At 40.2% G+C, this 25,362-nt stretch overlaps 1 protein-coding gene across 1 annotated transcript in view; it reads left to right on the top strand.

Annotated features, from left to right (window-relative positions):
• The window catches only part of clybl (citrate lyase beta like), a 202,877-nt gene that overhangs the window by 127,169 nt on the left and 50,346 nt on the right, over positions 1 to 25,362 (top strand). Inside the window, exon 3 of the mRNA XM_029630385.2 lies at positions 4,173 to 4,361. Coding sequence (XP_029486245.1) covers positions 4,173 to 4,361 — 189 coding nt within the window. The remainder of the gene's footprint in view (positions 1 to 4,172; positions 4,362 to 25,362) is intronic.

The raw sequence follows: 25,362 nt of genomic DNA, 5'->3' as shown, positions 1-25,362 counted from the left end.
TTTAAAGTTGGCACTGATTTCCTAGGAGTCATCTGGTCTCTGTTTGAGGGGACGTCTGCCTGTATTCTGCCGTCTTGGCTGAGACATGATGGATTATTTCATCAGTTGAGAAGGGGTGCACTGTGATCTCTGTCTTAGGCTGGAATATGCCTTAGTCACAGTCTCTCACACACACAGACCGACCGCACCGGTGTGCACGCACACACTGAGAAGAAACGTGTGTGTGTCTGTGTGTGTGTCTGTGTGTGTGTGTGTGTGTGTGTGTGTGTGTGTGTGTGTGTGTGTGTGTGACGTCAGACAAGTAAAGATAGAGATAGCGAGTAGGCCCTTCTGAGTGAACATCTCATAATGAAGTGGGTAGAGTAGCAGGTCAGCAGTGGTCAAACGGAGACACAGATCCGTGCACACCGTTAGGAACCCACAGTCCTATACAATACTCTACCGAAGAGTGCCCATAGTTGGTGTGGGGTTAGAACGGTTGGGCTTTGTGCTTGAGTGTGTGTTTGTATGTCAGCATGGATGTACAGTTTCTGAAACCAGGTTGACCTGGCCTAAGGTGCTCATTCAAGTTTCTCTCTCCCCTCATAACCCCTTCTTCTCTTAATCTGTCTATTGACCAGGGTCATCACTCTATCTGACAGGCACAGAAGGCTAGCTAATGACCACCTCTTATCTACACAAGCACACACACACACACAGTCCCCCGTCTCTGACCTGACAAGTCCTAAGCCGTCATTTCCTCATGTTGCTTATTTTACAACACATTTCTCCCAGAAAGCCTTCCAACTCTGCCCCCCTCCATCCATCCGTCTCTCCCTCCCTCCATCTGGTTTGAATCTGCAATCTACTGTGTCACAGATAGGTGTAGGGACTGGTGATTTCTCTTTAATTTCTCCTCCCTCCTCCCTCTCTTCCTTATCCTCCCTTCACAATGGCTCTGCTTGTTTGGGGACTTCATAAGGGACTGGAGAGGCTGTCAATGTGTGCTGTGCTGTGCAGTCTTATCATTAGGGTCCTGAGTTTTCCTGATCACTTGACTTCACCAGGAAAACCTTTGAACCCTAATTTATGAAGAGTGAGCTGTACCTTGTTGCTTAAGTGTCACAACCCTCTTTTGGGAGACAGATGTCTCTTGATGAGTTCACACCATTTTCTCTAGATTGATGTAATACTCTGAAAATAGAGGCAGACACTTTTATGAAACCTTTTCTATCTATTTACAATAGCTGTTATGTTGTTCAATGGATAATGGTCAATGAGTTTTCTATAAAACAGTCTCAAATAAAAATCGGAGTGCAGTTTACCCAAATTAGTTATGTCATTGTGTTATCTTTGTGAAATGCAAGCTGCATATAACCTCATCCCAAGGCTAGTGTTTGGATATCAATGATTCAAGTTGGCCTTAGTGGGAGTGACCTTACTGAGTAAAGTATTTGTCATTTAAGTTGAGCAAATCACACAACTGTGAGGTGTGTTTCCAAGTGGAGGCAAGACATGTATGGAATACACATACAAGTTAGGGGGAAGGTGTTGTGGGAGATGATTGGTTGGTAGATTAAGCCAGGGAGGGGGTTCGAATAATCTCACCCGGGCGCCGGTGTAAGCGTTTTTTGCACGGGCTGAAAGTTGATTGCATTTGATTATGAACCGGGCTGCCTCCCAGGTATAAGCCAGGTGCCCCGCTCTGTCTGACGGTGAAGTTGGCTCAAAACAAAAGAGACTTAATTAAGCACGTTTAGTAATGAGTAGGATTCTGTATTCCCATGCAAAAGTGATTGCTTATGATAACACTATCTGCCCTACCAATGAAAACTAGATTGAAAATTCAAAAATGTATTTTATACAGAATGGGTTGTATGTTTCTGGGCGATGCACCATGTTGCCTCGTTGACAACATGACCGAGCAGTGCAGATTACTGTTCGATTTGAGGAGGGCGCTCCTCCCTCCCTGCCTTCGCCCGGGCCAGATTAATCAAACCTCTTCATTGCCTATGCTCCCGATCTTTCTATTGGCTAACAAAGTCCAAGTTTGGTGTGTTGGTCCACCAGACTCTGCGCATTTGGGCGGAAGTGTCTGGGAACGAGATTAGTCTGCATATACAGCTTTTATGCTGGGAAATAGGGTTGAACTGACATTGATAAATATCTGAGTGTCTATTGCGACTTGCCATTATAGGATTCATCTTTGTGTTTTTACCCAACACTCCCCCATTATTATCTGTGGTCTGTTGATAAAATACCTGCTTTCACTTATTCAATACTATAGAAAACCATTTCATAAGTAGTTTTAGGCTGAGCAATGTGGTACACATCCAGTACATGGATTTGATCACAAAATCCCCAACCCTGCTCTTAGGTCAAGCTTTAAAGCGATATTGCAAGATTTCTCAATTTAGGTGGTTTATCTACTTTATCTACCCAGAGTCAAACGAACTCATGGATACCATTATTATCATTAGCATATCATTATCGTAGCGCAATTGCTGGAAGTCTCCCGGTAGCTAGCTACTCTCATTAGCAGGGGAATAGACTTTCTAACTACTCCAAAACTTGGTGGTAGGTAATTTGGTCATCACAACATGGTATCTACCCGTGCGCTCACAGACACCATAATGGGACAGATACAACATTGCGATCCCCTATACATTTCTATGCGACAATGGGGAAAGAATGAGGAAGTGGATAGAATCTTAATATTATCAGTGAAATAAAAAATATATTGATTGTTATGTTTAGCTTTGTAAGACTATAAATGACCAAGCACCCAATTTTGGAGTAATTAGAAGCAGGGGTTGGACCCGGTTCAGGCAACAGAACCAAAAACCGGAAAAGAACGACATTTTTCAAGGATCAGAATCATAACCAGGAACGAAAGTGATCTATACTGTTCCGGGAACAGGATCGTTATTTTTAAAGCTTGGAAACCAGTTAATAACGTTATTTTACATTTTGAGGATCTTTTTCCAGTTCCACAAAAAACACAATAAACCGCCTAGGCAAAGCCCTCTCTCTGTCAATCAGAAACTTCTTCCAGTGCCTGCCTGCCAGCTGAAAATCTTTGCAGTGTGTGTGTGTAGACTACCTGCCCCTCCCCCTCCGAAGCATAGCTCTAGCCTACTGACATTACAAGCATGATTCAGAAGATAGGGAGAGAGATTTTTAATTGGAGAATAATGGTTTAACTTTTTCAATGCTAGTTAGGGATACTGGGGACACTAGGAATACTGTAGTTATCACATTTCACATATAATTTTTAGGTAAGACATTTTTAATTCTGGTGCCACTCTGCACACACAAGGTTCTTAGCTTGCGAGCTTCTCTGGTCCAACGTTAAGCCAATTCTGAAGTTCAAAGACATTCAACGTTCCTCCATTCAGGCCTAATTCAGATAATATATGTCATCACAAGATGCCCAGAGCTTCAAGCCAAGCCTCTTCCTTCTCGCTCTCGCCCCACCCACAAAATGTAATTTACATCTCACGCCCTACACTTGTTTTTCCATCACGCATGTTTAACAACTCATTGCGCTATAGCTTGCCCACTCCATAGCAAGCTGCTCTATCTGCACTGCATGATTGTAGTTTAATGTCAAGCTAAATGTAAAACAAAATAGATTTCAGAGGTTTAAAAAGTAACAAAAAAATATATATATAAACCAGTACTTTTTTGGTGTTCAAACTGGTTCAGAGCTTTATTTTGCTGGTCGGAACAGTGGAATGGAACAAAAAAATATATTGTTCAGAACAAAACAAATGGAAAAACATGTTTGTTCCAACCCCTGATTAGGTCTATTCACCTGCATGTGAGAGGACCTGGATACTGTACCGGGAGACTTCCAGCAATTGCGCTATAATGCTTGCTATCTTCAATAAACTCCAAACTGCATGCCGAGACATACAAATGATATCCATGAGTTCCGACTCTGGGTAAGTAGATAAACGACCTAAATCTCAAAATCTTGCAGTATTCCCTTAACGCTGGACTGGTGCAAAGCTAACAGCTACACTCTTTATTTTTCTCTCTCTCTGCCTCTCTATCTCCCTCTTTCTCAATCTCTCCTACTCTCTCCTTCATCCATATTACTCTCTCTGTCTATCTTTCTCTTTCTCCCTGCGTCCGCCATCCTTCTATGTAATAATGGACTATTTTCTTTGTTTTGTCTCCTTTTCAAGACAGAGGCAAGGGAGACTATCCCCAGGATGCTGGCAGAGCTAGACCTAGGCAGGACAGAGAAGTGTGTGAGGGTCAACTCAGTGTCCAGCGGCCTGGCCAATGCTGACCTACAGGTCATCCTGCAGGCCGAGGTTCTGCCTCCAGCCCTGATGCTGCCCAAGGTGGAGGACGCAGCGGAGGTGCAATGGGTATGTGTCTTCTATGTGTGTGCGTGTGGAGGTTTTTGCTTCATGATTGATTGCCTGAGACCTAAGACTTGCCACGTGGTGACCCTGCGCTAACAGTAAGACTTTGGCTCAGTGAGCTAACACAGTCTTGTAGTGTCCAGTCTGTGTCAAACCCAGTTTAGAGTTGATGAGGCAAGATTGGTGGAGGGCAATGTTTCCTCTAAACTGCGTGTGTGTGTGTGTGCGCGCAGTAACCCAGAAACTGCCACGCAGCTCCCCCGGGACTGCCACAGAGAAATATCAGCCCACAGAGAGAAGCCCGAGATTGAACTTCACTAGACTTTCTGGAGCAGTGGTCACAAATCAGTCGATCTCGACAAACATTCTGTAAAAAACTGTTGGTGGTATGTGCCCCTGATTCACCTGCTCTGCACTCCGGGGAGACAAACTGTTGCCATTTTGAACCATTTCATGTGTCTGAAAGTACAAACTGCCTTCCCGGTGAGCCCAGAGAGCAAATCAAGTGTGCTATAGGCTTACCCCTGGCCAATCGGATGGCTTAGATCACCATGTCTGCAGTAATGTAGCAGGCATAAAAGAAAGCTACACCAAAGATGATACTGTGAGATTTCAAATCGTTTAAAACCATGACTAGGAGTGAGACTGTCAACGAATACAGCAAAGAGATGCTGTTTTTATGAACGAGTTCATGTTTAAGTTCTAACTCAGCACTGTCAACACTTTGTATTCAACACTTTCATAAGCCGTAAAATGCATGTTGTATTTCCACTCAGCGCTACAACAAGCACCCCAGCAGTAATGAATGGTATGAAAGTGTATCTATAGGCTTGCGTTGTTGTTATTATTAGTGGCTTGGGTCTTTTTTTAATATGGAGGAATATTTCACTTTCTTTGTTCTCAGGAGTAACAACATTAAATTGTCCATGAGGCAGAAATAATGAAGTGCGACTCAAATTATGCAATCAGCTGGAAGTCCATGTCCTTTTTTGGTCAGTGGAGGAAAGGGAGAGCGGAGTGATATTGATAGGCGGACCCTCAGTCAGCTGTTCTCTCCCTCTGCTGAGACTGACCATCAGATGCAGGCACCATCAGCCCAGTAAAATAAAAAGTCAATTATTTAAATGTATGCTCACTCAGCTGTGCCTCACAAGTAATACAACAATGGATCTATTACCGGTGTGATCATATAGCTCATTTTGAAATATTTCTATTTTTTAAATTGCCTGAACAACAATGCATTCATTGGCAGTGAAATTAAAGCAAAGCCAGTATGCAGCGGTAATGTATTGGACCTATAGCTTACTGCTCAAACCTCATTGCTACAGTTCTGTTTTAAATTGGTTAATGTTGCGTAGGCTTCTGTGTTTTAAGTCATGTAAAAAAAATCTGAGCGATAGATCTCTGCTTGCATTTTGACTCCATGGTCTTGACCCAGAAAAGGTTGGTACCCACCGTTCTGGAGTTTTCCCTGTTAACACTATCAACGTTTCCCTTTACTTTGGCAATTGTGATTGAATCAAAGCAATATCAGCCACTTTCAATGCAACATACCGAAAAACAAAACAAACTATGCAAGAGATTTTTTTCTTAATTGGACTGTGTTAACAGCTTGAGCGGTCGTGAGTGGATGCACTTGTTTTGTTTCTATCCTTTGCTAGTTAGTGAGTTATTAGCCAAGTTGTAGATAATTTGGGGAGTGATTGCTTCTTACAAGAGCACAAAACGTGTACATTTGGAGACATCTTTGTAAAGTGAGTCAGGTAAAGAGCTTTTTTTTTTCTTAAATGTGCAGTGTTGTATATTGAGACAGGCTTGAATAAGCTAAGTAGCCAATAGGCAGGGGGTAGCATGATTTGTCTGATTCTCTGCAATAATGGTATAGGAATGATAATGCATTTCATTTTGTAAAGTGGTTTCTTGCATCAAACACAACATTTTCAGTCACCTCCTTGTCTGAAGGACAAGTGGATAAACAGATTAATGTTTTTTTCCCTCAAAAGTCTCATGGAATGTAGACCTACATTGAACACCCCACATTTGCTGCTACTGTAGGCTGAATGATAGAACAGCTATTTATATGTTAAAATGTTATGGGATGCATTTTTCTCCGTTGTTTTTGATGGTAGGCCTCTGGTAGGCCTACACTATGATTAAATAGCAGAGGTGTGACCAGGTCATTGTTTTACAAGTTCCAAGTCAAGTCCCAAGTCAAGACAGGCAAGTCGTAGTCTCAAGTCCTAAACTTTGAGTTTCGAGTCCTAAACAAGCCATAATGTTCTCTTCACCAAATGTAATACCATTTCATATTTTTAACAAGGGTAATAGTTAGTGTATTACATTTACACAAATCATGAATGCTTTAAAAAATATACAGTGGGGCAAAAAAGTATTTAGTCAGCCACCAATTGTGCAAGTTCTCCCACTTAAAAAGATGAGAGGCCTGTAATTTTCATCATAGGTACACTTCAACTATGACAGACAAAATTATGAGAAAAAAATCCAGAAAATCACATTGTAGGATTTTTTATTTATTTATTTGCAGATTATGGTGGAAAATAAGTATTTGGTCAATAACAAAAGTTTATCTCAATACTTTGTTATATACCCTTTGTTGGCAATGACAGAGGTCAAACGTTTTCTGATCTTGCGTGGAGCCCCAGATCGAGGGAGATTATCAGTGGTCTTTTATGTCTTCCATTTCCTAATAATTGCTCCCACAGTTGATTTATTCAAACCAAGCTGCTTACCTATTGCAGATTCAGTCTTCCCAGCCTGGTGCAGGTCTACAATTTTGTTTCTGGTGTCCTTTGACAGCTCTTTGGTCTTGGCCATAGTGGAGTTTGGAGTGTGACTGTTTGAGGTTGTGGACGGGTGTCTTTTATACTGATAACAAGTTCAAACAGGTGCCATTAATACAGGTAATGAGTGAAGGACAGAGGGGCCTCTTAAAGAAGAAGTTACAGGTCTGTGAGAGCCAGAAATCTTGCTTGTTTGTAGGTGACCAAATACTTATTTTCCACCATAATTTGCAAATAAATTCATTAAAAATCCTACAATGTGATTTTCTGGATTTTTTTTCTCATTTTGTCTGATATAGTTGAAGTGTACCTACGATGAAAATTACAGGCCTCTCTCATCTTTTTAAGTGGGAGAACTTGCACAATTGGTGGCTGACTAAATACTTTTTTGCCCCACTGTATATATTTATTACTTGCCAAATAAACTTGATTTCCATGGAAATACATGGGTAGCCATGAGGGAAAAAAACTACCCCCATATCGATCGACTATCGAGGATCGCTATGGGGCACAATCGGGCGATGTAGGCTTGTACACAATCGCCCAACCTTAACACACACACCCTCTCTATGTGTGGTTACAGTAGGCTAACGTATGTCAATGGTTTCAGGAACAGCAATAACATCAGGCGGTATTTAGGCTACCAACTGCATTGCCAGTTGTAGCTCAATCTTGGGTGCAATGATCACATTCCTGCACTGACTGACTGTGGAGGCTCATTGATTTAATGTTACGTTAGCCTACATGCTACACTAGCAAAGTTATGTATAGGTGTCGGCCCTATTAGCCACGACTTACCGTTCTTTGTGCAGCTTCAAATGTCGAACATAATTGGAAATTGTTGTGTCTCCGTCTGTAATTTTCTTCCCAAATGTTTTGCAATTTTTGCAATCCGTTTTTTGTTGACTACAGCGTAGTCTTTATATCCGAAAATAATAATTTGGGGTATCATCTTTCCAGGGGCTTCGTCGGAATTCACGCACCGACGTTCCTCTGCACTGCCACGCGCAACTTTTTCTCAGCTGCGCTGCACACTTTTTTATATAGCTTCATTTTTAATATTTGGGCTTGGGGAGGGTATCAAGTCAGTTCGAGTCAAAAGGCTCAAGTCCAAGTTATGTCACGAGTCATTTGTTGTTAAAGTCAAAGTCGAGTTGCAAGTCATCATATTTGTGACTCGAATCTGACTTGAGTACACACCTCTGTTAAATAGCCACAGTAGCCAACATGGCCACTGTTAAAACTGTAGCTTAAAGCGGTTACAGTCTCAGTGTTCAAAGTAAACTCACCATGGAAGTCGCATAGAATCTTGCACAGAACATTGGTGGAGGGGGGATGAATTGTAATAGAGGTGGTTCAGTTTCTAAACCTTGTCTGGGAGCTGAAGACTTGCATTTACTCTCTCAACTATTGCCTAGGCTTAAGCTCAACATTCTTGTGCCACTCCGACAACCCGTGTTGAAAACTCAGATCACATATTGTTCAACATCTTGCGCAATAGAAGCAAAAAATAGGAGAAGTGAGAAACTAAAAATACTTAAAACATTTCTGCCTTCTTCCCTCCCCCCTCTGTCTTTAAAGCACACAGCGGCCCTCATGGACAAACCCAATGCAGTAAGAGGAAACCACAGGAATCTTCAAAGTAATAACAACAAACTTTGCCATTTCTCCATCAAGCGAGGGGAATTGATCCCTGTGGCAGGGCCCAGGGAGAAGCCCAGTGTTGCTCTTGGCACTCGATAAAAAAACAGATGACATTTCTTTAGCTGGGGCTTTAGAAGTTCCATAGATGTCTGAGCGAGCGCAATTGTGACTTGCTCTACCCACTGTGGAATTTGGGGAAATTAGAGAGCACTTATTGAACTAATGAGTTGAGATGCCATGTGTTATATCATATTATGATATAAGATGATATATATCCGTATATAAGACAGTTATTAATAAAAATCATAATTAACATAAGAAAGAGGCCATTATAGTTTCTGAACTGAACATACAGAATTTTTAATCGGAGTTCCCAATTTGACATCTTTCTTGTTTGTTAAATGAGAATGGATGTTAGTCATTGAACGGTGTGTGTGTGTGTGTGTGTGTGTGTGTGTGTATGTGTGTGTGTATGTGTGTGTGTGTGTGTGTGTGTGTGTGTGTGTCAGTGAGTGAGTGAGTGAGTGCATGACATTGTCTACACTTTCACTTTCTTTAGCCACGCTGAATGGATACCTCAGTCTGTCCCGTCAGCTCTAGGCCCTGCGCCACTCCAGACATACGTCAACCATGGGAGACAACGAGCTCGTGGTTCCAGTTCCGTTGGCATGCATTGAAACGTATAATCATAATGATGATATGTTAATCATAATGATACATACGAAATTCAGACCAGGTAGCTATTACTTTTTCCAAAGTCAAGACAGAACTTACTTTATTGATAAGACGGATAGCAGAATTTACCATCCATTGAGTTAGACAACCAATAATTCCATGTTAATCGCCCCAAGCTACACAGTAATAATCAATTAGCTGATATAGCAACTATTGAATCTAAAACAGGGAGAATTACTATCAGAACCAAAATTAATCAAAGTTTATCCCACTTCTATAAAGAATTGAACACTGCAGATTGTAAATCCACACCAAGCCAGCCGTTATGAAAATGAATTTGTTGCTGCAAACTAAATAGTGTGCCATGAAATGTTGCCAAAAGTTTGTAAACTTTTGCCAAGTGGTGAATCTGCGGCAAACCTTTGATAACAATAACAGTTTGCCAGAGTTTTTTTCTGGCAATTCTCTTAGGATTCAGTTTGAATCTGTGCCAAACATGGGGCAACAAGTTCATGACCAATCAAGGAGATAAGAAACATCTGTTTGAAAATGGAAACCAAGCTATCTAGGTAGCTAGCTACCTACCAAAGTTGTCCGGTGAGTGTCTAACTTAATTAAACTTCTTAATAAACTTTCACATTTTATTAGCTCAATGGTTGCTAAATAGCAAAGTCATGTTTTAATGGGATAGAGTGAAACACATTTTGTTGATACCAGTTTCAATCTTTCAGTGCCACTGACTGACTGGCTATCGCTTAGCTAGCTAACGTTATATATAATTTTTGCACAATTCATGTGATAGTTAGCTAGCTAGCTAACTAATGATTTTCCTAAACATGTATTTTTTTTAGGTGAATACGTTGCTGTTTTTTAATACCGATATGCTAGTGTCATGGTTCAGTAACATGTTAGCTAGAACAACAGCTAAGTTTGGTAGCTAGCTAGCAACACTATGAGTTTATTTGACGTCAAAGCAAAATGTCACTTTTGCAGATGGATACCCTCCCCTTACCCATGGTGTTGGAAGGGGCTGTACTGGGATGAGGATGCATCAACACCCTGGTAATATGTTTGTGGTGCACTCAGTCATAAAACCTTTTTGAGTGATAGATGAGTGTGTTGTCTTCAAGATTGATAAGGTAAGTAAATCTATTTATTATTCTCATAAATGTAGCCCATACAGTAGCTTGGCATTTTTCCTATTTTGTTGCCTTACAACCTGGAATTAAAATACATTTTTTGGGTGTTTGTAACATTTGATATTCACAACATGCCTACCACTTCGAAGATGCAAAATATTTTTGATTGTGAAACAAACAAGATTGAGACCAAAAAACCTGAAAAATTGAGCGTGCGTAACTATTCACCCCCCCTAAAGTCAATACTTTGTAGAGCCACCTTTTGCAGCAATTACAGCTGCAAGTCACTTGAGGTATGTCTCTATAAGCTTGACACATCTCACCACTGGGATTTTTTCCACATTCTTCAAGGCAAAACTGCTCCAGCTCCTTCAAGTTGGATGGGTTCCGCTGGTGTACAGCAATCTTTAAGTCAAACCACAGATTCTCAATTGGATTGAGGTCTGGGCTTTGACTAGGCCATTCCAAGACGTTTAAATGTTTCCCCTTAAACCACTCGACTGTTGCTTTAGCAGTATGCTTAGGGTCATTGTCTTGCTCGAAGGTGAACCTCCGTCCCAGTCTCAAATCTCTGGAAGACTGAAACAAGTTTCCCTCAAGACTTTCTCTGTATTTAGCGCCATCCATCATTCCTTCAATTCTGACCAGTTTCCCAGTGCCTGCCAATGAAAAACATCCCCACAGCATGATGCTGCCACCACCATGCTTCACTGTGGGGATGGTGTTCTTGGGGTGATGGACAAAGAGCCCAATTTTAGTCTCATCTGACCAGAGTACCTTCTTGTTTGCTTATTTCTGGCCACTCTTCCGTAAAGCCCAGCTCTGTGGAGTGTACGGCGTATAGTGGTCCTATGGACAAGATACTCCAATCTCCACTGTGGAGCTTTGTAGCTCCTTTAGGGTTATCTTTGGTCTTTTTGTTGCCTCTCTGATTAATGCCCTCCTTGACTGGTCCGTGAGTTTTGGTGGACGGCCCTCTCTTGGCAGGTTTGTTATATATTCTTTTCATTTTTTTATAATTGATTTATTGGTGCTCCGTGGGAAGTTCAACGTTTCGGATATTTTTTTAGACCCCAATCCTGATCTGTACTACTCCACCACTTTGTCCCTGACCTGTTTGCAGAGCTCCTTGGTATTCATGGTGCCGCTTGCTTGGTGGTGCCCCTTGCTTAGTGGTGTTGCAGACTCTGGGGCCTTTCAGAACAGCTGTGTATATATACTGAGATCATGTGACCGATCATGTGACACTTAGATTGCACAGAGGTGGACTTTATTTAACTAATTATGCGACTTCTGGGGGTAATTGGTTGCACCAGATCTTATTTAGGGGCTTTATAGCAAAGGGGATGAATACGTATGCACGTACCACTTTCCTGTTTGTTTGTTTTTTATTTATTTTTATTTTAAAAAGTAATTTTTTTCATTTCACTTCACCAATTTGGACTATTTTGTGTATGTCCTTTACATGAAATCCAAATAAAAATCTATTTAAATTACAGGTTGTAATGCAGCAAAATAGGAAAAACGCCAAGGGGATGAATACTTTTGGAAGGCACTGTACATTCACTCTTTGGAACAATAAGATCTTTCATTGTTTTAAACAAGTAGTTAGCTCATCTTGATCATGTGTTGTTCCTTCTCTCTTTCTAGAAGCAATCTGTTACCAGGCAAAAAGACAGATTGATGCCTTCAATCAAACTGAGGACAGATAAATATGAGTGCACCAGCCAGGTCAAGGCTTCTTGTATGCATGTCTTTGAGATGTAAGTTATACTATAAAAACATGTTGGGTTGTTTGGATGATCCAATAGCTATGTTGCAGGCATTGGGTCAATAGTTGGGATGTTTTCTGTAAATACAGCAAGGTTAGGTTTTTGGTGCTGGCTTATTAAGTTTGGGGGATGGATTTTTGACCCAGCCAGTGGTTTAATTCTCCCGCCACCAGCGTGTGAAGTCTTGCAAGTATTTCAGTTCTAGCTAGCACGTCTGAATGCGTATGTAGTTATATAAAATATATAGGTTTTTAAATATATTTTCCTTCATTATTTTCCCCTGACCCCACTCTCCCCCAATTTGAATAAACTAATGGACAACAACACTTAGGCATCTTATTCTTCCAACTTATACATACTTTTTCAGATATATATTTTACAATCATTTGTTGTTTATTTTTTGTCCCATCCTTCAAGTACCCTCAACCTCTCCCATCTATCTCTGAATACCAACCAGCTTTGATTTCTATTTGCCATATATTTTCCAACTGTGCTGTTTCACAAAAGTTCTTAACCTATATACATTTTACGTTAACAGTATATTTTACAATAGTTATCTTGTTAATTTGAGTCCTACCCTTCAGCTCCATTCAACCCTTCCCATCTCTGAACACCATCCAGATTGATTTCTATTTGCCATATATTTTTCAACTGTGCTGTGATGTTTCACAAAAGTTCTGAACCTTTCTATTCTCATAGTTTGTTAAGATTGTAAATGAAAGAGAAATTGTTTTGCTCAGAGTATTATTATATTATTGATCGTTTGACTATGACTTTTCATTCACGCAGTAGTGCTATTTACAGAGTTAGCTCCAGGTAAATGTTGCAATTATTGAGCCATTAATGAACCTGCGACCAAAAGCAAGCTACATATGGACAGTACCAAAATAAATGATCTAAGGATTCTGTCTCTTCGCAGTAAAATCTATTATATTGGTTGCAATCATTTATTTATCATTTAAATTTTAAAACTATGGCGTCGTTTTGTGTATCAGTTCATTAACCATGTGCCATGAAATCGGTACATCAAACATTTCTTTCCAACTATTTTGCAATCTATATGGCACAGGTGTCAATGTTTTGGTCCTCAAATTAAACTGGTATACTTTTTTATTTATCACAATTTCCGTTACCCAATTTTGGTCTTTAATGCAGGGCCTTACTTTATTCCCCTTCCACTTGCCTCTTGCATTTTTGCAGTAATGCTGCAATTAGTTGCTTGTAATTTTTGGTAGAACAGACATTTTGTAACGGCAGATCTCCACTTCATCTGAAGAGGAGTAAGGACCGGACCAAGAGGCAGCGTGGTAAGTGTCCATAATGTTTTTAATACAGACAAATGAACACTCGAACAAAACCAATAAACGATAACGTGAAATCTACAACAACCGAAACAGTACCGTGTGGCGACAAACACACACACAGAAACAAACACCCCCAACCCAACAGTGAAACCCAGGCTACCTAAGTATGATTCTCAATCAGAGACAACTAACGACACCTGCCTCTGATTGAGAACCATACTAGGCCGAAACAGAAACCAAACATAGAAAAACAAACATAGACTGCCCACCCCAACTCACGCCCTGACCATACTAAATAAAGACAAAACAAAGGAAATAAAGGTGAGAACGTGACACATTTCCATATATTTTTGTTAGCTGCATGTGTGACAACTCCACCAGTCCTATTTATGATATCATTTGCAAAGAGTATTTACAAAGAAAATCTCAAATGTATTTCGTTTTATCAATTAGTATATTAACTATAATATTTCTAATATGTATTTATTTTCTGGTAGATTAAACTGAAATTGCAACCAACTATCTATGGCTGTTTTAAAAATAGAGATATTTTTAAAAGGATTATTTCATTTTCAAATAACCGAAAGTGAGAGGTTGTAGTCAGAATAAAGGGAAAGGGGCAATTTTTGAACATGGGGTTTACTAATTACATTACTAATCTGCTAGAGAACCAATTTGGATTTAAGTATAACTTTTGTATGAATGAAGCCTTTAGTGAGAGATCTAATTCTTTAATATTTAATCATTTCTACCCTCCGAATTCATATTCATCACATTAATTGGCCCTTTGATTTTGTCTTGCTTACCGTTCAAAATAAATTGAATATGTTTTGCTCATATAATTTAAAAAACAAGTTGCTCAGTGTAGCCAAGGCCATAATCAAATAGGTAAACTGGGAGAGTTAATCAAGGTGATATTTCCACAAAAATGACAGGTATTTTCCTTTCCATGGTAGCAAGATCTTATCTATTTTTGTTGTCTTTCTATTAAAATGTATTGTAGTGAGATCATTTCTTTCTTCGGGATATCAATACCCAGTATGCCCCCTTCACCGTCAGACCATTTTATTGGTAAACTACACGGTAATGTAAATGTTTTTTATGATCCAATATATTATATAGTACACTTATAATTTGGTTGTAATCCAGAGAGGTTAGATAAAGTATCTAGATCCTATCTGAGGCTGTGGAGTGAGCCATATTGTGGATTTAAAAGAATACGTAACTCATCAGTGTACAATGACACCTTTGGTTTTAAGCCCTGGATTTCTAGCCCCTTGATATTATTGTTTGATCTGACTTTAATAGCTAACCATAATAAATAGATATGCTGACAGTGGACAACCTTGTTTTACTCCTCTTGACAGTTAAATTAAATACTTTCTGAGAAGTAGCCATTATTTACTATTTTACACCTGGGGTTACTATACATAACTTTAACCCATTGTTTAAAAGATTCTCCACAATTGTAAATATTCCAGGCATTTACCTATAAATTCCAGTGGTACTTTATCAAAAGCCTTTTCAAAGTCAGCTATGAATAACAGGCCTGGTTTCCCAGATTTTTCATAGTGTTCTATTGTTTCCAGTGCTTCTCTTGTATTGTCTCCAATGTATCGTCATGTAAAAATGTTTAAAAAACTGTCAGATTCGAATGAATAATATCCGACAATACTTTTTTATATTTTTTATTATATGCGCTATGCATTTTGCTAGAATGTTTGCATCACAACACTGAGGGGCCTCCAATTCTTTTAATGGATTGGATTTTCATATTTCCCACTTGGGTGTTTCAGTAACAATGAAATCAGACATTGTTGAGTATCTGATAATCTACCTAGGAGTGGTTAAAACATGCTAATAATGGTCCTCTGAGTACATCAAAAAAGGTTTGGTGTACCTCAACTTCTCTACCATCCAGCCCTGTCTGGAATAAAACCCTTTCGTGAGAAAAATACTCATTCTGATTGGCTGGGACTGACTCCCCAGTGGATGGACCTGGCTGTCAAGTGGGTGGGCCTATGCCCTCCAAGGGCTGCACCCCTGCCCAGTCATATGCTTCCATAGATAAGGGCCTAATGAATCCATTTCAATTGACTGATTTCCTTATATGAAGGAAATCATTGAAATTGTTGAATGTTGCGTTTATATTTTTGTCAGCATATAAATAAATTATCTGGGCTCCCAAAATACTGATCTCCATAATATAAGCAACTTTTTGAAAGCTAATTTTCTCAGATAGCCGTTACCAGAATCTGAACCATCCTTTAACTGGAACAGAATATGGAAGTATCCCTTACCAAAAATACAGGCTTCTGGCAAACTGTTGTGGCAAACCTTTGGCCAATTTGCCAAAAATGTCCAGCAAGGTCATATTTTCACATGCAAATGTTAAACTCCGCAAATAACTAAATGTCCTCTCACTGTCAACTGTTTATTTTCAGCAAACTTAGCATGTGTAAATATTTGTATGAATATAACATGATTCAGTAACTGAGACATAAACTGTACAAGTTCCACAGACGTGTGAATAACAGAAATGGAATGATGTGTCCCTGAACAAAGGGGGGGTCACAATCAAAAGTAACAGTCAGTATCTGGTGTGGTAGCTGTAGCTACCTGTAGCTGTCCCGCAGGTGTGATGTTCGGATGTACCAATCCTGTGCAGGTGTTGTTAAACAGTGTCCACCTGATGGCTCTTTGTGTATTTCTCGCGCAAAAGACAGAGGTAGCCATTTTTCCACCCGGTCTTACTGAAAAAAGCTCTGTCCCGGTTGATATATTATCGAATAGATATTTGAAAAACACCTTGATTATAAACAACGTTTGCCGTGTTTCTTTGGTATTATGGAGCTAATTTGGAATATTTTTCGGCGTTGTCGTGACAATTTCCGGTCATTTTCTCAGTCAAACGTGAAGAACTAACGGAGCTATTTTTGGCTACAAAAATAATTTTTCTGGAAAAAAGGAACATTTGCTATCTGGGAGTCTCGTGAGTGAAAACATCTGAAGGTAAACGATTTAATATGATTGCTTTTCTGATTTTCGTGACCAGATTTCCTGCTGCTAGCTAGGCATAATGCTAGGCTATCGATAAACTTACACAAATGCTTGTCTTGCTTTGGCTGTAAAGCATATTTTCAAAATCTGAGATGACAGGGTGATTGACAAAAGGCTAAGCTGTGTTTGAATATATTTCACTTGTGATTTCATGAATATGAATATTTTCTAGTAAGATCTTTTGTCCGTTGCGTTATGCTACTTAGTGTCAGTTGATGACAATTCTCCCGGTTCCGGGATGGGTAGTTACAAGAGGTTTTAACTTCCTGACTGATATCTTGAGATGTCCACATAATTTTCCTCCCTCATGATGCCATCTATTTTGTGAAGTGCACCAGTCTCTCCTGCAGCAAAGCACCCCCACATCATGATGCTGCCACTCCCGTGATTCACGGTTGGGATGGTGTTCTTCGGCTTGCAAGCCTCCCCCTTTTTCCTCAAAATATAATGATTGTCATTATGGCCAAACAGTTCCATTTTTGTTTCATCAGACCAGAGGACATTTCTCCAAAAAGTATGAACTTTGTCCTCATGTGCAGTTGCAAATCGTAGTCTGGCTTTCTTATGGAGGTTTGGGAGCAGTGACTTCTTCCTTGCTGAGCTGCCTTTCAAGTTTTAGGACTGTGGCTATAGATACTTTCGTACCGGTTTCCTCCAGCATCTTCACAAGGTCTTTTGCTGTTGTTCTGGGATTGATTTGCACTTTTCTCACCAAAGTACATTCATCTCTAGAAGACGGAACTCGTCTCCTTCCTGAGCGGTATGATGGCTGCGTTGTCCAATGGTCTTTAACTTGAGGAGTGTAGAGGGCAGTATTTGGATGTTTGGATGAAAAACGTACTCAAATGAAACTGCCTATTTCTCAAGCCCAGAATCTAGAATATGCATATAATTGTCAGATTAGGATAGGAAACACTTTATACTTTCCAAAACTGTCAAATATTGTCTGTGAGTATAACAGAACTGATATTGCAGGTGAAAACCTAAGGAAAATCCAACCAGGAAGTGCATAAGGGAAACTAATCTCCCTGTTCCATTGCATGCCTTCCCTCCATTTAAAAGGATATCAATCAGATTCCTTTCCCTACGGCTTCGACATGGTGTGAACAGTCTTTAGACATAGTTTCAGGCTTTTATTCTGAAAAATGAGCGAGAACGATCACATCTCGTCAGTGGATGGCTTGGTGCCAGCAGAATTTTGCATGCGCAACAGCTTGGAGTAGACATTTTCTCTCTCTCTCCTATTGAAAAAGCTACTGTCCGGTTGAAATATTATCGATATATTTATTGTAAAAACAACCTTAGGATTGGTTATAAAAAATGTTTGACATGTTTCTACGAACTTTACGGATACTATTTGGAATTTTCGTCTGCCCGTCATGACCTGCACGAGCCTGTGGATTTCTGAACAAAACACGCCAATCAAATGGAGGTATTTGGATATAAAAATAATCTTTATCGAAAAAAAGGAACATTTATTGTGTAACTGGGAGTCTCGTGAGTGCAAACATCCGAAGATCATTAAAGGTAAGCGATTCATTTTATTGCTTTTCTGACTTTCGTGACCAATCTACTTTGCTGCTAGCTGTTTGTAATGTTTTGTCTGCTGAGAGAGATGTCCAAACATAAACGCTTGGATAGGTTTTGCTGTAAAGCTTTTTTGAAATCTGACACGCCAGGTGGATTAACAACAAGCTACGCTGTGTTTTGCTATATTGCACTTGTGATTTCATGAAAATTAAATATTTTTTGTAATTTAATTTGAATTTGGCGCTCTGCAATTCAGCGGATGTTGACGGAAATGATCCCGCTAACGGGATGGGTGCGCCAAGAAGTTAAACTTGCATACTATTTTTTTGTACAGATGAACGTGGTACCTTCAGGCATTTTGGAAATTGCTCCCAAGGATGAACCAGACTTGTGGTCTTGTGAGGTCGTGGCTGATATCTTTAGATTTTTCGATGATGTCAAGCAAAGAGGCACTGAGTTTGAAGGTAGGCCTTGAAATACATCCACAGGTACACCTCCAATTGACTCAAATTATGTACATTATCATATCAGATACTTCTAAAGCCATGACATCAATATCTGGAATTTTCTGAGCTGTTTTCAGGGGCAATGAAAGTCAGCGTTTTTCTCCCCCCCCAAAGCTCTGTCCCCAATCTCAAAAAATACGTTTCTCGGTTTTGCTTACCCTCGAACTTTGGAATCAAAGTTCCACTAATTCATCACTAATTCATCTTTACAAAGCTGTCCATTAATTGGCCTTGACCTCTGCATTTAAGTACAGAAATAAATAAATGTTAGAAACATAGCTAGACTAACCTTACAGCTGTAGACTTATCATATAGGTATCAACTTAGGATAGTGCCAAAGCAACACACCAAGTAGGAAAACCTTAGATATGGCATTAGAGACAATGCCATGATAGTCATTTTGCCAGAACATTGGACATACAGTGGGGCAAAAAAAGTATTTAGTCAGCCACCAATTGTGCAAGTTCTCCCACTTAAAATGATGAGAGAGGCCTTTAATTTTCATCACAGGTACATTCACTCGGCCCCCCGTGTGGTTCTGGGATTTTTGCTCACCGTTCTTGTGATCATTTTGACCCCACAGGGTGAGATCTTGTGTGGAGCCCCAGATCGAGGGAGATTATCAGTGGTGTTGTATGTTTTCCATTTCCTAATAATTGCTCCCACAGTTGATTTCTTCAAACCAAGCTGCTTACCTATTGCAGATTCAGTCATCCCAGCCTGGGGCAGGTCTACAATTTTGTTTCTGGTGTCCTTTTACAGCTCTTTGGTCTTGGCCATAGTGGAGTTTGGAGTGTGACTGTTTGAGGTTGTGGACAGGTGTCTTTTATACTGATAACAAGTTCAAACATGTGCCATTAATACAGGTAATGAGTGGAGGAAAGAGGAGCCTCTTAAAGAATAAGTTACAAGTATGTGAGAGCCAGAAATCTTGCTTGTTTGTAGGTGACCAAATACTTATTTTCCACCATAATATGCAAATAAATTCATAAAAAATCTGGATTTTTTTTTCTAATTTTGTCTGTCATAGTTGAAGTGTAGCTATGATGAAAATTACAGGCCTCTCTCATCTTTTGAAGTGGGAGAACTTGCACAATTGGTGGCTGACTAAATACTTTTTTGCCCCACTGTAGTCTTCAGTTTTAATGATGCCAAAGACCCGACACTAGAAACATGGCGCCACACATAGCTGGTAATTAGTTTAGCATTAGCTCATCAGTACAACCTTAAAAAAGTATTTTACACACACATCGTATGTATCCATTACAATCTATGCAAGAATCGGAATGCATGATTTGTCACCAGTTTGTCCGGCTCAGTAATGCCTCAAATGTAAATTGTCCTCAACAGTGAAATAGGTTACTTCTTTGTAAATTAATTAAGAGACGGAACACACTTCAATTTAAACTTAGAAAATCATTTCTAATTAAGAAATTGAAATACAGCCAAAAGATCATTAACAGGCAGCGTGTCTTGGTTAACTGTCCAGACATCACGTGCATTAAAAAACTCACTCTGGGGCTACGGTTAGAGGTATTTGGAACTCACACGTGAAAAGGTTAATAAGCCAGCACCAACCACCTAACCTTGCTGTATACACAGAAAACATTCCAACTATTGACCCAATGCCTGCAATCTAGCTATTGGGTCATCCAAACAACCCAACATGTTTTTATAGTATAACTTACATCTCAAAGACATGCATACAAGAAGCCTTGACCTGGCTGGTGCACTCATATTTATCTGTCCTCAGTTTGATTGAAGGCATCAATCTGTCTTTTTGCCTGGTAACAGATTGCTTCTAGAAAGAGAGATGGAACAACACATGATCAAGATGAGCTAGCTACTTATTTAAGGCAATGAAAGATCTAATTGTTACATTTTTTAGAATAATACATTAATTTACTTACCTTATCAATCTTAAAGACGATACACTCATTTATCACTCAAAAAAAGTGTTAGAAGTGTGTGCACCACAAACATATTTCCAGGGTGTTGATGCATCCTCCTCCCACTACAGTCTCTTCCAATCAACGCATATTGTTGCGCGCTGGCCAACTAGCTTAGCTGTTGTGCTAGCTAACATGCTACTTAACCGTGACACTTGCATATTAACATGTATTAAAAGACAGTTATATATTCACCTAAAAATGTGTTTAGGCAAGTTAGTTAGCTATCACATGAATTGTGCAAAAATATGATGGCTAACATTAGCTAGCTAAGTGCTAGCCAGTCAGTCAGGGGCGCTGACAGATTGAAACAGATATCAACCAAATGTGTTTCAATCTATCGCATAAAACATGACATTGCTAACTAGGCATCATTTAGCTAATAGAATTTGTTTAATAAGTTAGACATTTACCGTACAATATTGGTAGATACTGTAGCTAGCTAGATAGCTTCGTTTCCATTTTCCAACAGATGTGTCTTATCCCCTTCATTGGTCATCAACAGTTACTGGTCTTGGAACTCCTGTGTTCACCAGAAACAGCTTGCCACAGGTTTGCCACAGATTCACCACTAGTGGCTAACGTTTGCAAACTTCTGGTAATATTTTGTGGCAGACTATTTAGTCTGAAAAAAGAGGGAGCTCTGGGAAATTGTTGTCCAAAAAGTTTTGACTCATCTGTCCATAGAACATTCTTCCAAGAGTCTTGATGATCATCCTGGTGCTTCCAGGTGCTTTTTGGCAAACTTGAGTAAACTTTTTGGATGAGATGAGTTCCACTTATATCTGGCGAAAACCAAACACTCCATTCCACAGTAAGGTCCTTGGTGGTGGTAGTGTGATTGTTTGGGGATGCTTTGCTGCCTCAGGACCTGGACAACTTGTCTTAATAGAAGGACCAATGAATTATGTTCTGTATAAGAGAATTCTACAGGAGCATGTCAGGCCATCCGTCTGTGAGCTGAAACTGAAGCGCAGCTGGGTGACGCAGCAAGACAATGATCCAAAACACACAATCAAGTCTGCATGTTCATGCTTGAAAAACCACAAATGTCACTGAGTTAAAGCAGTGACATGCAAGAGTGGGCCAAAATTCCTCCACAGTGATGTGAGAGACTGGTCAACTACAGGAAGCTTTTGGTTGCAGTCATTGCAGCTAAAGGTGGCGCAACCAGTTATTTAGTGTAAGGGGGCTATTACTTTTTCACACAGGGGCATTGGGTGTTGCATAACTTTGTTCATTAAATAAAATAAGTATACCTTTTTTGTTATTTGTAAACTCAGGTTCCCTTTATATTAGGTTTTGGTTGAAGTTCTGATATTCCAAAATAGAGAAAATCAGAAAGGGGACAAATACTTTTTCACGGCACTGTATGTCATACTATATTATGATATACTGTAAATGGTATAAATTTCCATTTGGAAGACTGTTATTAATGAAAACATAACATCAAGTCCATTATAGTATTTGAACGGAACATACTGAATTTTGAATTAGAATTCCCAATTTTACAATTTTCCTTTTTGTTAAATGAGAAAGGTGTTAGTCATTGAAGTGTATGTGCACATGACATTGGTGTGTGTACACCTTCACTTTCTTTAGCCCCGCTGACCGGATACCTTAGTCTGTCCAGTCAGCTGTAGGTCTCCCCTTGAAAGTGGCTCCATAAAAGTTTGTGTGTGTGTCCAGACCTACGTCAACCATGGGCCTCATCCATGTGGCTCTCTGTAAAAGTGTGGTGTGTCTGTCTTTGTGCATGTGTGTGTATATACTCTGTTCTCTCTGGACCTCTGTAGGCTTATATCCCATGTGGCTCTTTATAAAAGGTGTGTGTGTGGGTGGGTGGGTGGGTGTGTGTCTATCTATAAAGGGGTGCAGTGCGGATGTCAGTTGGGGTGGGTCAGGAGACAGTGACATCATTAAAGCAGTCGCCATTTCCTAAGGGCCACCATATGGGAGGCAACTGGAGGGGCCTAGATCTGTCTGTCACTCTCCCACACACACACACCAACATACAGACTTCACATCAATCTTGTGGACTGTAAACAGTGCATACACGCACATACAAAACATTAAAAACACCTTATATAAAACACCTAATATCGAGTTGACTCCCCCTTTACCCTCAGGACAGCCTCAATTCGTCTGGGCATGGAATCCGCAAGGTGTCTAAAACGCTCCACAGGGATGCTGGCCCATGTTGACTCCAATGTTTCCAATAGTTGTGTCTAGTTGACTAGATATGCTTTGGGTGGTGCACCATTCTTGATACACATGGGAAGCTGTTTAGCATGAAAACCCCAGCAGCGCTGCTGTTCTAGACACAAACCTGTGCTTCTGGCACCTACTACCATACCCCATTCAGACACTTAAGTCTTTTGTCTTGCCCATTCATCCTCTGAATGGCACACATACACAATACATGTCTCAATTGTCTCAAGGATAAAATAAAAAGCTGTTAACCTCTCTCCTCCCCTTCATCTTCACTGATTTGAAGTGGATTTAACAAGTGTCATCAATAAGGGATCATCGCTTTCACAATTCACCTGGTCAGTCTGTGTCATGGAAAGAGCAGATGTTCTTAATGTTTTGTACACTCAGTGTAGAGAGCCGCAGGGACAAGGCCTATGGCTGACAGGTTTGGACAGACACAGGGTGCACACACACACACTGTTGAGCAGAAATAGTTGACCATTCAGCAGCTCTGCATGACTTTTGAAAAGACCTGCAATTATTTGCAATGTCTTAACTAGGTGAAGGGAGCTTTGAAGAGTAGGAGGAAAAGAAAGGAAAGAGGGTGGGGAAATAATAACAGAAGGTGAGATGGAGGGAGGATTGAAACGGGAGAGAGAGGGTATGGAAGGAAGGAGAGGGGGAGAGTGGCTATGTAAGGAAAGTGAGAGGGAAAGGTGGAATGGGGTCTGTTCTCACACAGACAGACACTTCTGGTCTCTGGGCCAGAAGCAGGACGTTTTTAACTAGTGTTTTTAATTAGAACACATTTCTTTCCTGCTGCCTGCCCTCTCTCTCTCTCCCCCCTTTCTCTCTCTTTCTTACACTGGTTAATTGGAGACAGGTGTTCCCCTCTTTCTCTTCCCCCAGTCAGCCGTTTCTCCCCTTATTCCCTACTTTTCTTCACATAAAAAAATAATAATAATAATAATAAATTCTAGGAGACTCGTGATAAAAAAAAAAGTATTAAAATAATGTCCCAGTTGATGATGTAGGCCAGGGATGCAAACTAACAAGAGGATGGTACACTAACGTATTTTTTATTTATTTTAATTATAGGAATTTATAGAACACAGCAGTAGTCTTGCCTAAAGCACTTTATTTTGCATTGTTGCTCCTCAATATATCCACAATACACTCAGACACACACACACAAACACGTGCACACACATAAACACACACAATGGGTGTGGGAGCCAATCTCATGATGTGCGCGTCTGTCTGCATTCATCTGTCACTCTCTGTCTGTCTTCCGGTGTGTCTGTCTGTGTGCCGACCTGCATTCGTGTCCATGTGTCCCTGCATAAGCATGTCTGTGGTGTTATCCCTTATGCCCAATGTCAGTAAAGCTGTAAATCCTTGTCTTATGTACCTTCCTCTCTTGCTTCTTACTATTGATACAGGCCCAAGATCCTCCAGCACTGATTTGCCCCTAAAAGATGGACTTACTTTGTTCCCCATTGTGTGGAAACCTTTAGCCGGCCTTTTCTCCTTGTGTGATGGACAAGGCTTATCGGAGGATAATAGGCGGAACTCTTTTGTCTTTTGACAATTCTCACACAAATTCGGGGCTGTGGTGTATTCGTCGCTGCCACGCTATTGGGTGTGTACGGGGGATTGAAAGGAGAAAGAGGGAGATGGGCCTCTCTTCTCCTCCTCTGTCTACTTTTTGTCCTTTACCACCGACACCTCTTTTTTGTTCCCACCTCTCATTCATTTCTCGGCTTCCCCTCTGTGAAATGAACACTTCAGCTGGCCGGAAACATTTAATCTGGGCCCCTTTTGAAGAGGATGAATTGAAACTTGTCCCACTCACCGCCACCTTCTTCTTCTTCTTCTCACCCTATGGGTGGAAATGGTTGTGAAGTGTGGCTTGAAGAGGTGTTTTTGGTCAATAGTGAATAACATCTGGAAGGGTACTCGGATTGAGTGCTATTAACTGATAGAAGTCTCCCTGCCATAGAGGAACAATAGACAGGCACAAGTAACTCTCCATGAAAAGAGCCATGGTGATAATTGAGTGGATTTCTATGGTCTTTCTTTCCCAAGTGCCTAAAGCCACAATATGGAGTTTGTCTTTCCACCACGAGGGCAGCCCCGCAACTTAGTTTGCTGTAAAACTTTAAAGAAGGATGGGGCTGAAAAAAGCAACCACTCTCAAATTATTAAATGGTGCTATTGATGCAAGGACTGACAGTCCATGAGATTGACATAATAGTTTTGCTGCTGTATTGTACATGGTTTGTTTACAGACTCAAATGACAACACGAAGAATGAGTAATACAACCTTTTTTGGATTTACGATATGGTTTTTGATCAAATTGTTAAGGTATTTATCAGTAAAATTCTTCCGCATTCAATGGGTATATACTGTATATATCATTGAGAGACC

The sequence above is a fragment of the Oncorhynchus nerka genome, linkage group LG3 (assembly GCF_034236695.1).
Source record: "Oncorhynchus nerka isolate Pitt River linkage group LG3, Oner_Uvic_2.0, whole genome shotgun sequence".
In the NCBI taxonomy this organism is placed as follows: domain Eukaryota; kingdom Metazoa; phylum Chordata; class Actinopteri; order Salmoniformes; family Salmonidae; genus Oncorhynchus; species Oncorhynchus nerka.
The sequence above is the reverse complement of the archived record's forward strand: the minus strand, read 5'-3'. Positions and strand labels throughout refer to the sequence as shown.